Source organism: Ostrinia furnacalis, unplaced genomic scaffold, assembly GCF_004193835.3.
Source record: "Ostrinia furnacalis isolate ACB-3 unplaced genomic scaffold, ASM419383v2 OfSCF2997, whole genome shotgun sequence".
Classification (NCBI taxonomy): Eukaryota; Metazoa; Arthropoda; class Insecta; order Lepidoptera; family Crambidae; genus Ostrinia; species Ostrinia furnacalis.
This window is the reverse complement of record NW_021133236.1, coordinates 456216-470438: the sequence shown is the minus strand read 5'-3', so window position 1 is coordinate 470438 and position 14223 is coordinate 456216. Positions and strand designations below refer to the sequence as shown.

Sequence of the window (14223 nt, the reverse complement as noted above, 5' to 3'; positions counted from 1 at the left end):
ATGATTTACGCGCGAATTTTCAACTTGCTCGTGTCTTGTGGACGCAATGTATTGGCTACTAGTATCTCGCCAACGCGCGTATGATTCTACGCGCGTAGAATTCGCCCTGACAAGGCCTTACCTATAATGGAATATGCAGGATAACTGTTGGCTAGTAGAAGCACTCAATGGAATGAATTTTACAGAAGCAACTGTCTGTTTGAAAGTGTTTGGGATTAAGGCCTTAATGGGACCTTATAAACCCTGGTTCATTAGCTAGTTGCTTGGCTAGACTGTAGTGAGTCCAACGTTAGAGGGTAGCTATTACTATGCACAAGTAATTTCAGAATTTGCATCTTTAATAATACCGAATAAAATGAAGTGTATTATTGTTGCTGAAAAGCTAAAAGTTCTCTTAGCTACTATTTTGTTACAAAATATTTTAATTTTAGTCTGCTAAGCTGTGTGTACTTACATCTGAATACAATTATAAATCTAAAAGTATTGTTGGCTCACAGCTATAACAGCATTAAGCTGTTTGTGGTTCATTAGCATAAAGCGAATTAGTCTGCAACACTGGTACACCTGAGACTACCTAAATGACTCCAATTGACGGCAATACGAGTAAAGTACCATTAAAATTAATATGTAACCTCTCTAGACAATGCATGCAGCTATAGTTATCGATATCGATAGTTATCGGTCAATGGTCTCCTCTAGGGATTCTACAACGTGTCCTTCGGGTATGTGGTCGCACTCGAGAGCTTTCTGTCTCTATTGCTATCAGTCAATCATTTATATTGCAATGAGTATATATGTCAACGCGAAATTGTGAACTCCGTCAATTTATAATATAACGCGTGAGATTGTAAACTAACAGTGGGTTACGTTAGGTTAGATTGTAATTTAACTACGTTATATTGTAATCTGACGGAATTTACAATATTACGGTGACATATACAAATCAAGGAGTGGGTGTCTTAATTAAATCAACATCGAATTACGAAGCTCTGAATTCTACGGAAAAATACTCGTAGCATATATCTTATGTTGTTTTGCTAGTATTTTTTTTTTTACTTTTTTTTTTAATTACCCCTATGAAGTCCTTCCTCGTAAACCTGTTAGAATTTACAATAATATCTTTATGTCCAATCGAGATCTCAGTTACAATAGACTGGCCGGTTGATTGCCCCGACTGGCATTAATAAGCTTTAACAACAAAGCACACCTGGCTGCCGGCCACATAAATTATTCAATGCGCTGCCGATTAATCAGGGTGGGATGAGATAAGGTCATGGCACACGTGAAATAGGAGCTGGACTTATGATAAGGTTAGGTTGTTAGGTTAGGTACATGTGATCGATGTTTGAAAACTTGGTCAATAAAGTGAAAGCACATGGCATGGATGACTCAATACTCAATAAGTTTATTGCTTCCATTACTTGACGTCGTAGTTACTCGTGCTCCTTGGAAAACAAAACACTTTAAAATATGCATACTTTATTTGGTGCTATTATTTACTTACCATTCGTTATTTAAATCAGATTAATTAGCACTTTCGGAATTTTGAAAGGTTAAGAAAATAGTCCCTTTAACTCCCCCAGCTAAGCTAAAATATACTAGCTTGTGTTAGGATTCCAACTATCGACGAACAATCGGCAATTCGATAATTCACTGTAGGAAAATCTTTATTTACAATAAACATATATTTTTACAACTAACGCAAACTTAACTCTGTAAAAACCAAAAAAACTTAAATAAAATATACTGTAGGGCTATTTTCTTTATCTATGTTTCCGTAGGTCAATAGTAAAGCAGGCGATAAGGGGATAGTTATAGACTCAAGTTATACTTACAGTACCTGAAGTTTTAATCGACTGTAAAATAATATTTCCTGCTTTTTCTTTTCAGATCCCGACAAAAGATGCGATGGAGCGCGGCATCGGCGGTGAGGTGACGTCACACCGACACCGACCATGCACCGGCTAGCGTGAGGAGCGAGCGAGACAGCCAGCCAGTTCGTATGGAGATGAACGGGACGGAGACACGGGCCGAGGAAGCGGTGACGCTGGTTCTGAGCGTCGCCGTCACCGTCATCTCCGCTATCGGACTGCTGCTCAACGCGTATATACTGTTCGTCATTGTCATTACTAAACAGGTAAGGTTACCAAAAGCTCTACATACCATTAAATATTGAACTACACACATTTCATTTAGATTGTTAAGGGCAAATGGAGTCCGCATTTGTCCATTATCTGCCTTGTACGATATCTGCGGGATGAGTGAGTTTGTTGTCTTTAGTTACTAAGTTCGTTCGTTTCAGTCGAAAGACGTCCTCTGCTGGACAAAGGCCACCCCCAAGGATTTCCACAAAGACCGGTCCTGTGCCACTCGCATCCAGGCATCTCCCGCGAACTTCACCAGATCTTCGGTCCACCTAGTGGGAGGCCTGCCCACGCTACATCCTCGACTAGAATCGGAAATGCTATTACCAGAATTGTAGTACAATATTTTAAAAATCATGAGGGAGGTACGTTAAGACACAAAGTAGGGCCATATTAGTAGAAGGTAGAAATCGCTTGGAACGCGCATATTATTGTAATGTCACGTCATTCACTTCTGTACGAGTGTGTATGTTAAGCTTCAAAACATCGCATTAATAGGATAATCCTCAGGGTTTACACTCCGAATGATACGTTAACATGTCATGTTACCCATTGTTCTTGTATCAAGCCAGACGTGAATACTCTCGGTTGTCTAACTGTGAAGTTCAAAATAATTGATAACAGTATCACTGAGAGAGTTTAATATAGTTTGTGCTTCCAATAAGCAAGCAGCTTACAGCGGGTTAAATGCAGGGGCGGACGCAAAAGCGGGGGCGGGGGCGGATGCGGTTAAAGTTTTTCTAAATAAAGTAAATATAGTTATTTAATTTTTAGCGTTAAGAGTCGCATCTCAGAGTAAATATTCTGATTCAATAAAGATCACGACACGTTTGCGTTTTTAAAAACGAACTAGGTTACTAAATTTTATTATCTCATTACTTAAACCATTATAAATTACGCGCGTGAACTTTTGAAATGTAACAATGACAATCTAGCTAAATAGAAACTTTGGTAAGATTTTCTTGGTCATGTTATTTATTTATTTTACCTAGGTAAGTAGTTAGTGAAAATATTGTATCCTCAGCAAAACTCTACACAAATAGCTTTATGTATAAGTTATGTACGCAGTTGAACTACTTACTTCTTGCAGTACAAGTAAACTGTATAATCACTTACGCCTGCGCTTATGCCTTGTTACCAAGACTTAAGGTTACATTTGGAGAACACTTCATTTGTATAGTTATGAATATCCTTGCAAGACGTTGGAGTTTCAGCAGTTTCAGTTAAATCAAGTGTTGCTATTATAAACTCTGCAGTGAACTTTTGTTTGAGATAAGATTTCCAATGCCCGCTATATTTTATTCATTGTAATTGAAAAAGGTTATGTAAATAGCCTCAATAAGGTTGCAAATATTTGTTCGAGCGAGTATGTTTGTAGAAGTACCTGCTTTTGTATTTTTTTCACGTTTTCTATTCGCCGAACTTCATGAACTTCACTTGAAGTTCATGAAGTTCGGCGTTCGGATTCATCCTTGTACTTTTGTGAACATTTAGGTAACATTAACTCTCACAAAACGTCAAGTGAGAACAATCTTTTACTCGTACTTTATTGGGATAGTTTAATACCTTTACACTTTTTTTTCCCTGTGCGTCCATTTTAAGAGGAAAACAGTATTCCTGAGGGGAATAATATATTAAGCCACATAAAAATCATGCCTATTACATTTTGTTTGCTGAATCACAACGAGTTGCGTGGTAGTTGTACCAATGATTTCATGTTTTCCTATAAACTAGGTATTTAACGAGATTCGCAAAAGAAGGTTATTATTTCTTTGCATCATTTATTTAAATGAAATAAATTATACTACATTATGAAAGAATATTGTTAGAGAAAATTTTATAATTATATCACCAAGATGCAATCTTATCGAGTAATTTTACCGATTTTACTTATTACGGCTAATTTTGTAAGTGTAAATATCCTGTTCTCATATTTGAAGCTGCTTTACTTGGGAGAATATCCCGTTTTGATTAAGATTCAAGTGACGAAAGTGAGTATTCAGCACTAAGAACAAGACTGCATACTCAGTTTAATAAATAATAAAAATGTAAATATCCCCTTTTGAATAGACACTCCTCAATTATAATGAATGCAGAAGCAGTGAATGCTACCACAAATAATAAAAATAATTAAAAAGTCCATATATTTACAATATCTCAATAATTATTTATTTGTTACTATACAATCAATCAATACACTAGGGTCGTATCGCATCAATCTCTCATCTCAAATGTCGATTGAATGACATACACCTTTAAAATTGTTACAATCATTGTCAAAATCAGATAAAAACCAGGTACACGCTAACGACGCGACGGTGACGATTGACATGTGAGGGAGATACGGACGCCTGGCAACCCTACTCAGACCATCATTATGAAAAACTTTATTTTCGTGATCAATTTTTGTATGAATTTTTTATATTAGCATTGGTCCCATAGAAAAAGTTGTTCATAATGATGGTCTGAGCCACCCCCTGCAAGGTTGCCAATGAATTCATTTACAGCCNGTAATTTTACCGATTTTACTTATTACGGCTAGGGTTACCATATCTCAGGATTTGTCCTGAGATTTCAGGATTTTTCGACTCTTCTCAGGATTCCGGCCGGATTTAGCAAATCTAGTGATATCTCAGGATTTTTAATAAAATACAGGTTACATTTTAAAGATCTCTCTTATTAAACTACTAAAAATAATCTTCTTTTGGTAACAATTGCAGTTAAAATCAATACTTATGTATTAATTTAAAACAAACTTAAAATAATCTTCTTTTGGTAACAATTGCAGTTAAAATCAATACTTATTTATTGAAGTAAAACGAACTAAAAACAGTCTTCTTTTGGTAACAATTGCAGTTAAAATCAATACTTATGTATTAATTTAAAACAAACTTAAAATAATCTTCTTTTGGTAACAATTGCAGTTAAAATCAATACTTATGTATTAATTTAAAACAAACTTAAAATAATCTTCTTTTGGTAACAATTGCAGTTAAATCAATACTTATTTATCGAAGTAAAACGAACTAAAGACAATCTTCTTTTGGTAACAATTGCAGTTGCAGTTAAAATCAATCCTTATTTATCAAAGTAAAACAAACTAAAAATAATCATCTTCAATAATCATCCTTAAAAATAATGTTACTAACATTTGCAGGTAAAATCAATACTTATTTATCCAAATAGGTACTTAATTAGTTTTGTCGTATTTAATATTTGAAGAAACTTTTTTAAGTAAATTCTTTTCTTTGATTATTGATTTATAAAATGCCTCACAAGTTAAACTCTTCAAGTTATATTGAACTAAAAGTAGAGCTCGAATTGAAGACACGTTTAGTCGGTTTCTTTCTTTCGACCATTGAGCTCCCATGATAGAAAAAACTCTTTCTACGTTTGCATTTTGAGCTGTTATTGCAAATATATATTGACAAATACGCAGTATCTCTGGCAATCGTGAAATACCTATTGTCTTGAAAATGTTTGCCCACAACGCATGAAGCATTACGTCAAAAAATGCTTCTTCCTGTTTTGTCAAAAAACTATTCAGAGATGCAATTTCATCGAATAACTTCACATCATCTATGTGTATTCCTTTTCCATTTAGATAATGAATTGATAAAGCAATCTGATCAAAGTCGATCATTTGGCCCTTTTTCAGCATCAACCAATTAAAGACTTTGAAATCATCTAAAGGCGTCATCCACTTGATCAGATATTCTACGCAAGTCTTATACATATTTTTAAGGTCATGCTTGAAAACTTCTTGGTTTTCCGCAGTGCACTTAGCCAGCAACTCTCGCACTTTAAGTGGCATGAAGTTTGCGTTCGCTCGTGCAACTAAAATTTCATGTGTGGATTCGAGGATTCTTTTAATATCTAAAACAGAATTGTTTTCTTTTTCGATGTCTTCAATTTTCGTCTGAAATATTGACATCAATGAGTGAGCAAGAAATAAATAAACTTCGCTGAGTTCATTTTCAAAAAAGTTCTTCAAAGTAATTGGTACACCAGGAGTAGATAAAAAGTACTGCTTCAACGGTTCATACATCTTCAATATTCTTTCGATCGCTGGAAACAGACTAAGCCATCGGGTCTTGCTATGAAACAATAGTTTCTGATAATTGACGTCTATATATTCGCTGATATCCTTCAACGCCTCCGTGCGTACGGTGTATACGGAAAAATAATTAAACAGCTTCATTACTACAGATTCTATATCAATATGCAGATTATCAGTGCCATGTTGAATACAATTGTGTAGTATGTGCGCTGGGCACCCAACTCCTACGATATCTTTGTCCAGAAAGTTTTTTAAATTAGTCCAAACATTTTGTCCCGGTTGCCGATTTACTCCGCCAAAATTAACATTAGCGTTGTCTGCTGTAAATGATACACATTTCATCAACAAGTCGTACTTTTGCAAGCTTGTTTTAATTATCTCTGTTATAGTGTTAGCATTTTCATTGGGTGTGCTCAGCACATCCAGCAGTTTGGTTTTAATTCCTTCTTGCCAGTCGAAGAATTGTATCATAATAGGAAATATTTTTTCAGCACCGTGATTACTTGCATCTGTGGAAACGCCCAAGAAGTTGACATTTTGTAATGAGACTTGTACCTGTTCAATTACCCACGGAGATATCACGCCCGTTACAATGGCCTCAGTCTTCGTTCGTGCACAAGAAATACTCTTCGCAGTGTTGGAATCGGCAAATATAGCCTTAACCAGTTGGCTGGTGCAATCCATAGATTTAAATGACTGGTGATGTTTCACTGTGTGGAAAGCTAAAGTGGCTTCAGCGGCGGATATTTGGTCTGTCAGTCCAGAACTTTGTGGTTGAAATAAAGAGTCGATTTTGGTGTTACTTGAAACAGTCAGACTATTTTTTTTATGTTTTTCCGTTAGGATATGTTTTTCAATATCAGCACCTCCCTTGAACTTAATTGAAAAATGATTGTTACATATTGAACAAAACACTTCGGTAGGTTCTCTTCCATCTTTCATAATCGGAAATCTTTGTTTTAAAGTATCTGTGAATGTACACACGTATCGTGGTCGTTTGGTACTTGAAGACATTTTAACTCGTATCCATGATGGATGGATAATCCATCCAACAGCTCCGATTCTCGCTCGCTCGCCCGTCCCGTGGTGACACTCAATGAAGCGTAATCCAACCTTCGCAATGGCGCAAGACGAACTGACTGAGTGACCGACCGAGCGAGCGGCAACCGCGCTGCGGGGCGACGGGCGCCCCCCTCCTCCCTCCACCCCGCTGTTTTGAGTGCGATGTACATACAAGCTTGCAACGCGTCGCGTAAAACGCGTATACAACGATAATAATACGTTTTTGAGAGAAAATTCTCATCTGTAGAAAATCTCAGGACTTTTCCATGGAAATCAGGCCTTTTCTCCGGACTTTTGATTTTTTCATCTGGTAACCCTAATTACGGCAGACTCTACATTTGTTGTCTAAATTTAGTAAGGGACACGGATAGGGTTCACGGCTCTATAGCCCTTTAAATAAGAGTGCTAAAGTCTATTATAGTATGATATATCCTTCGGAGACTTCTCTAGAAACTTTTCAACATAAGTGGGTACTAACACTAGTTATAAGACACCCCCCATGTTGTTGAGAATTTATCTCCTTAATGGGGGTGTTTTATCCGCAGTTGTGGCTGCAAAGGGTCAATATAATGGACCGAGTCCGAGAAAAGCAAACAATATAAATTCTATGTTGTTTTGTACTAAAGGTAGAACAGAAGCGGTATTTCGCGGAGTCTTAATATTTTCGGAATTTAGGGAATTTAGATTGAGTCAGCGCCTTGGAAGAAGATTAAAATGCGACAGACCCTTCCAGGGATGAAGTAATACAATTTCTTAGTATTTTGGGATAAGTAATAAAACGTGATATCCTATGTAGGTCGATCAAATTGGTACAATATTTTTTACGATGTTTTATAGGTACCACGACATAGGTCTGTTTAGGTAATTGCAATTGGTATAAGAGTTGACCGTGAACTAATGCAATTGCTTTTTAAAGTACATACATTTCATACATAGAAGGTTAGGTTTAGGTTGGTGTAGATAACATTTTAATGAAGCTTTCTTAATTAATTCCAATTTAATTAAACAGGTGTGGCGTCTGCGGCGGTGCTTGGCAGAGCCAGATATAATCGTCTTTGTTCTAAGGTGCAGTGGGGGGCAGGAATATGAGTTATTACGACTTCATTAGGCAGCTTTATTTTTAGGATGAGTGATTTTATGAACGGATTAATATTATTTTTTTTTATAAATAAATAATAGACAGCTTTTCTAGTAAATAACACTGATAATAGTCCTGAATCACTTGGTGTAGAATGTATTATACGGCATCTCGATCATTAGGAATAGTTATACAAATTTATCAATGAAGATTGACCATATAATTACCTACTTACCTACGTCAAAAACTAATGTTAGGTAGGTAGGTACTTTCTCTAAGCTGAAGTTGTTATCCGACTGACATGTTCAGTTATTGATACGACCACTACAGCTTAATAAAGTGCCTTATAATAAAGTTACAACCTACGATTTTACAACCCACACGATAGAAACAAATGACCAAACTTTTGCATTCTCAGAAGCAATTTTGTTTAATATTTACGAGCATTTAGTTATACTTTTACCATAATATAGAAAGTGTCGAGTTTATTAAAATTCTCAAACATGCGCGACAATACTGAAGCTAACTTTTCATTTAGATATTAATATGACAAAAGTTTAGAATACGTGATCTGGCTGATAAAATTAGAGTTGCCAGTTTGCTTCTCTTTGCCCCTAAATTTTTATATAAAAAAAATTCGCTTAGTTCTCTAAATTGTTGAGTTTTATGTGCAATATAAGGTTAGCTTTTAGTCAGTTTATTTGTAGGTGATTGGTCGATTTTAGTAACGATAATAGGAGAGTTATTCTCCGGAAAAGACTCGATATGAAGCAGAGACTCTATAGTGCGCTCTGTGGTGCAAGGACCAATACAAAAGATAGACAGATCAAGTCTGCTATGGGCGGTCCGCAAGTTGCACGAGTGCAAAAATATGATGACATTATTGTAAGGCGACGTCTACCCCTAACAAAAATCATAATCATCTAGCGGCCGCTCGCGACTTCGTACGCGTGGACCTCGTTTTACCCCTTAGTTCGTAAAATCAGTTGTTTAGTCATGTCAAAAACAGTAGTTTGTGCAGCGCTGTAGATTTTAACCAATGATGGCGCTTTTTAGACACGTCTTATTTATTTATTGAAAATTGTCACATACCTATCGTCATAAATTATAGCCTATATGAAATATGGGTTTTAAACAATAATACTGTAAAATTTTTGCGTGAAAGAGTAACAAACATCCAGATATCCAGACATCCAGACATCCAAACTTTTGCATTTATAATATTAGTAGGAAGTAGGATTGAGATTAGGTACGACTTAGGAATATACATACATATAGGAATAATACGGAACCCTTCGTAAGCGAGATCGATCGCACATGGCCGGTTTTTGCAACCAGAACATAATCACAATTTCTATTAAATTAAGGGTAGGCATCTATTCGTATAATGTATAGAACGAGATTAAATTGTATTTTATACGGTGTCGAATATCTCCACAGACTTCCATTTCCTGTTAAAGATTCGCTTTCCACTCTGAACAGTGGTTGTGAAATTGAATCGTCGGTTCCCTGGGGAAATAGGAAACTGTCCTGAATCTTCGTAAGTCCGTAACGTTTAAGTTGATTTCAATTTTCTATAAGAAATGACCTTCAGCTTTGAATTTGTGGTAAGGATTAGGCATACAGATGGCCAACACTAAATAAACGACACGAAAGATAATTTGCCAACACTCGAAAAATGTGCATACCATTATAGGGAAACTAAGTACTTTTTGTACCATCAGTATCATTTTGTACTTTTTATACTACGTACTTGCATAGTACGAACTTGCATACTTCGCTACGGTGCTACGGTTTTGCTACGAAATCAAGAATTTTAATAGCATCTGTTACAACGTCATAACAACCACAGTGTTTAGCTTAAAATGCTTATCCATAAGGCTATCGTTCATTTTGTAGACTGTACAATGGCTGAATTACTTTTTGTAGTAAAATTCAAATTTCATATTCAAAATTTATTTAACGTGAAACATAAGTGTATAAAACCACCAATAAAGCACGGTTTACCAGGTAGGCTTTGCCTATAAGCTGCTCTCAAACATAATCTCTCATTAATTTGTTATTGTTCAAATCCACGAATATTAGATAACCCAATTAAATCATGCATACCGCATAATAATATTACCTAACAAGTCAAAATGTTACCATAGAGTATTTATTACGTTCTGTTGAAATCATTAACCGTTAACACAGATAAATTGGAATCCAATAATTAAGCATTAATAAACGTCGAAACAAAACAAATTATGAAACATCATTAACGAAATTGTATTCGAATTCGCGGTAAGAGAGAAAGGTTTCAAAGCTAAATTATACGTTTTGATGGCGGACGTCGAAATATTTGAGGCATTTGGGCTTTTGCTGCTTGCCTTTGAGGGCTGGACTAGTATTTTGTTTGTTATAGGCATAGAGCCTGCAGGGCAGCGTTAATGTAGAGTTTAAACTAGATGTGACATGTGTGTTTATACTTTTTAACTGACTTAAAAAGTTTATTTAAAAATAAGGTTTTCAGTTTGACTCGTATCTTGCGTTTGACTGAACTGATGTTGATGCGGTTTTCAGAAAAATATTTTTGCAATTGTATTACATGAATGGCTGTTGTCGTTGGCTTTGCACATGTGAAGTTTCATCTTTACCCTGAAATTGACTGACTAAAAATATGTGAATTGACCGCTCCCTAGTGACAAGACCGCTCAGCTAGATTGTGTCATGCATTTGATGAATTTCTTTTACCGTAAACCTTAACTTTGTTCTTATGGATACCTATTGTTCTGCTATAATATACTGTATTAATTAAATAAATATACGAGTACTTATTACAATTCTTGCACTTAGCAATTTAAATGGCCGTGTAATAATAATTCGTGGTCAAACGAAGGCGCTTCAATTGAGATAACCGAAGGCTACGGCAAGAATATTCTCTTGTAAACAAGCGGACTTAAATAGTTAAACAGCTTGTTTCATAACTTGCCAATTACTTGATTATTCACAAGTTTATTTGCGGCTATTTTCAGATGAGGAAAGTGGTGGTTCTGCCTTAGTTAATGTATTTAGTTTGTTTCTGAACTGACACAAACTATACTTAGTGGTTGGCCATCGCAGACTATGACGTCATTGGAGTAGGACAAACGGTGAAAGAATCGAGCGTGAGGTTCGAACCATGGTTTATCTATGGGATGTCCTTCTGAGTTGTACCACCAGTAACTTTAACCATAACCGGTGTTTTTAATGGAGTTTGACAGACTTTTGACGTTTGATATAGTTAAAGTAAGATGGTGCAACCCAGCCTTACTGGTTGGCCATTGCAGACTATAATATGACGTCATTGGAGAAGAGACAGAGAAAGAATCGAGCGTGAGCTTCAGACCTTATCTATGGGATGTCCTTTGTTGTGCTTAGCCCCTGTTTCCACCAAGGCGGAGCAGGGATGTGTTTTAAATTACCAAGCAGATTATTATCCCACATTTCTTCTCCGCTCCACACAGCTCCGCATTGATGGAAGGCGGGCCTTAACGCCTGTACAAGGATCAACCTGGCTTTGGCGAGGGGACTGCAATTAGGGCGCAGTGGATTGGTTGGGGTCAACAGAGTACCGTAAACACAAAATAAGAAGCTAGAAAATAAGAAAAAGTATGGTACAAATTAAAAATGTAGTAATAGAGTTACAAAATTTTAATGCTATCCAAAAATACAGATAACAAAGGACAACAATTCTTTGAAAAACTTAACTCTTAATAGTAACTTCATAAGGAAAATCCTTTATAGATAAACAGGACAGGTATTTTGACCGTCAAAAATTGGCAAGATATTTGATAATGAAACAAAATCCCGTAAAGGGTAAGTAATGACACCCTTCTTAATTTACAAAGGGTTTTGATGTTTACAGGTTAAAATATGCAAGAATAGAGAGGATGTTAATTAGAATGTTTATTATGTCAGGATGAAATTATGCCTTTTGTAGGTGTCAAAGGTTAAAATTACTTGACTTTACGTGACGTACTTTAGGTAAATTAAGTTTATTATACATTTCGTTATTCTTAATTTATTTAAAGTACTCGTAGCTATATTACTAATATCTTAACCATGAAAACTTACTTCAAACACTGAAAAAAATTTTTAGTTACGAGACTAAACTAGAACGATTAGTAATTTACAAAAATGTCCCACGAACTTACCAGTAGTGAACTGAACTGAAGAAAATAGTAGTGTGTACTGTGTATTAAACTTTTTTGTAATCATAACAATTTGTCAATTTAGAAAAACGGTAATTTCTCGTAACATTGGAATACCTAGTACGTATTTTTTTTTATTATAATGCGCCAGTAAGATTTTAATGCCAAGTAGGCGAAGCTTCAGGCAGAAGTTAATTTATAATATTAACATGAAATCAAGTAGGCTTCCCAATCCCGTGTCCACAATGCACCCACGCTTTTGTGGCTTTTTATCTGTGTGCCTTTTATCTTATATTGTTATAAGGGAAAAGCCATGATTTCGTCTTTGTACATGCGGTGCCTTTGATGACATTTGTGTCTTGTTAGGATTTCTTTTGACTAAAATGTTTGTATACTCAAAGCGAATCCAGAGGATAGAAACCTTTTTACCATGTTACAAGTGATAGTACTATTACTACTATTATTCTGTGGTTAAACGCTTGCCTACCTATAAATTTTAATAAAATGTGCGTAGCGTAAAATACTTAATGTGTTTAAAGGTTTTTAAGATGTTATGCGTATAACTTTTTTGTCTTAAACATTAATAATTTGAAATCTGTGCTGCGCTGAAATTATGATACTGTGAAACACTGAAAGCAGATCCTACTTATATCCTAGAAAAAGATAGAACTTTATTTTATTTACAAACTGCCTTGCCTAAATACACTGAAAACCCGAAATACTTTTCCATTTCAGTCGAAATTCGAAAAGAACATCTGAATTTATTCGAACCGTGCGATTCCGAACACGCGTGGCTGACGTTACTTGAATAAAATGACGAATAATATGGTCTCCACCCCTTCACCGGTTCGACAATCGAGGACTCTGCAAATAGCGGCAGATTAGCGCGGTAAGAACGCGTAAATGCCCACTTTTGGGGGATTAGCGCCGTTCGGCGTTGAGAAGCTCTCGGGAAATTCTAGGCCAGGGGTGCTCAACATTTTAGGTCAAACATATTTTTGCCTCTTTAAGCGTCAGATGAGATCGTAAGAAGACTAATAAGAAAATGCAGATAGAGCCTTAAACAATTCTCGCGAATAAGAGCCGATTGATTTCGAGAGACTTCTAGTCTAGAGATTTTAAGTAAGAGGAGCTCAGCTAGTTTCACTTAAAAGGTAATTATTAAAATAATCTACATTATTAATGAGAATTTCTTAGCGCTTCAACGAGTATAACTGAGATGGGTTTACTACTAGGAAAATGTTTTTCGTATTATTACGATAGGTAGCTTAGAAATTTAACGTTTATCTTTTTTAATTCTTTCATAATACAAAAGTGAGAAAACACTACAATAATACAGTTTAGTGGTTGTTTGGTTTACCTAATAAAACCTGACAGCTGTTCTTGATATTTGGCAAACACTGACCTATGTATTGTACCTGCAAGTAACGAGGGTAGCTACGTGACGACAAACGAAGAAAAATGAACAAAAATATTTTTTGTTTTTGTTTCTGACCTAGGTATTATTTATTAGAGCACGTCCCCACTTTATAGGCTTTGGATATATAGAACCAAGTAGATACCTACTACCAACAAGTGAATAATAGGTATCTGTTTTTACAAAAGCGAAATACCACCCTCACTGATTAATCACCAAATTTCAGAAACTATGTATAGGTAACACCTACAAGATTGAAATTTGGCAGGTAGGTGCCTTAAGAACGGTTT

General features: G+C 35.7%; 2 protein-coding genes across 2 annotated transcripts in view; one reads left to right on the top strand and one right to left on the bottom strand.

Moving 5' to 3' along the window:
• Positions 1–1884: 1884 nt before the first annotated feature.
• Positions 1885–14223, top strand: part of LOC114356905 (beta-3 adrenergic receptor) — a 37326-nt gene continuing 24987 nt past the window's right edge. Inside the window, exon 1 of the mRNA XM_028310290.1 lies at positions 1885–2137. Coding sequence (XP_028166091.1) covers positions 2003–2137 — 135 coding nt within the window. The 5' untranslated portion in view covers positions 1885–2002. The remainder of the gene's footprint in view (positions 2138–14223) is intronic.
• LOC114356904 (uncharacterized) lies at positions 4683–7579 on the bottom strand. Its single transcript, XM_028310288.1, has one exon. The coding sequence runs from the start codon at positions 7216–7218 to the stop codon at positions 5335–5337; it is 1884 nt and encodes a 627-aa protein (XP_028166089.1). The 5' UTR covers positions 7219–7579; the 3' UTR covers positions 4683–5334.

Bases quoted from the DNA above. Each gene is read 5' to 3' on its own strand.
- LOC114356904 (XM_028310288.1), bottom strand. From the start codon at position 7,218: ATGTCTTCAAGTACCAAACGACCACGATACGTGTGTACATTCACAGAT.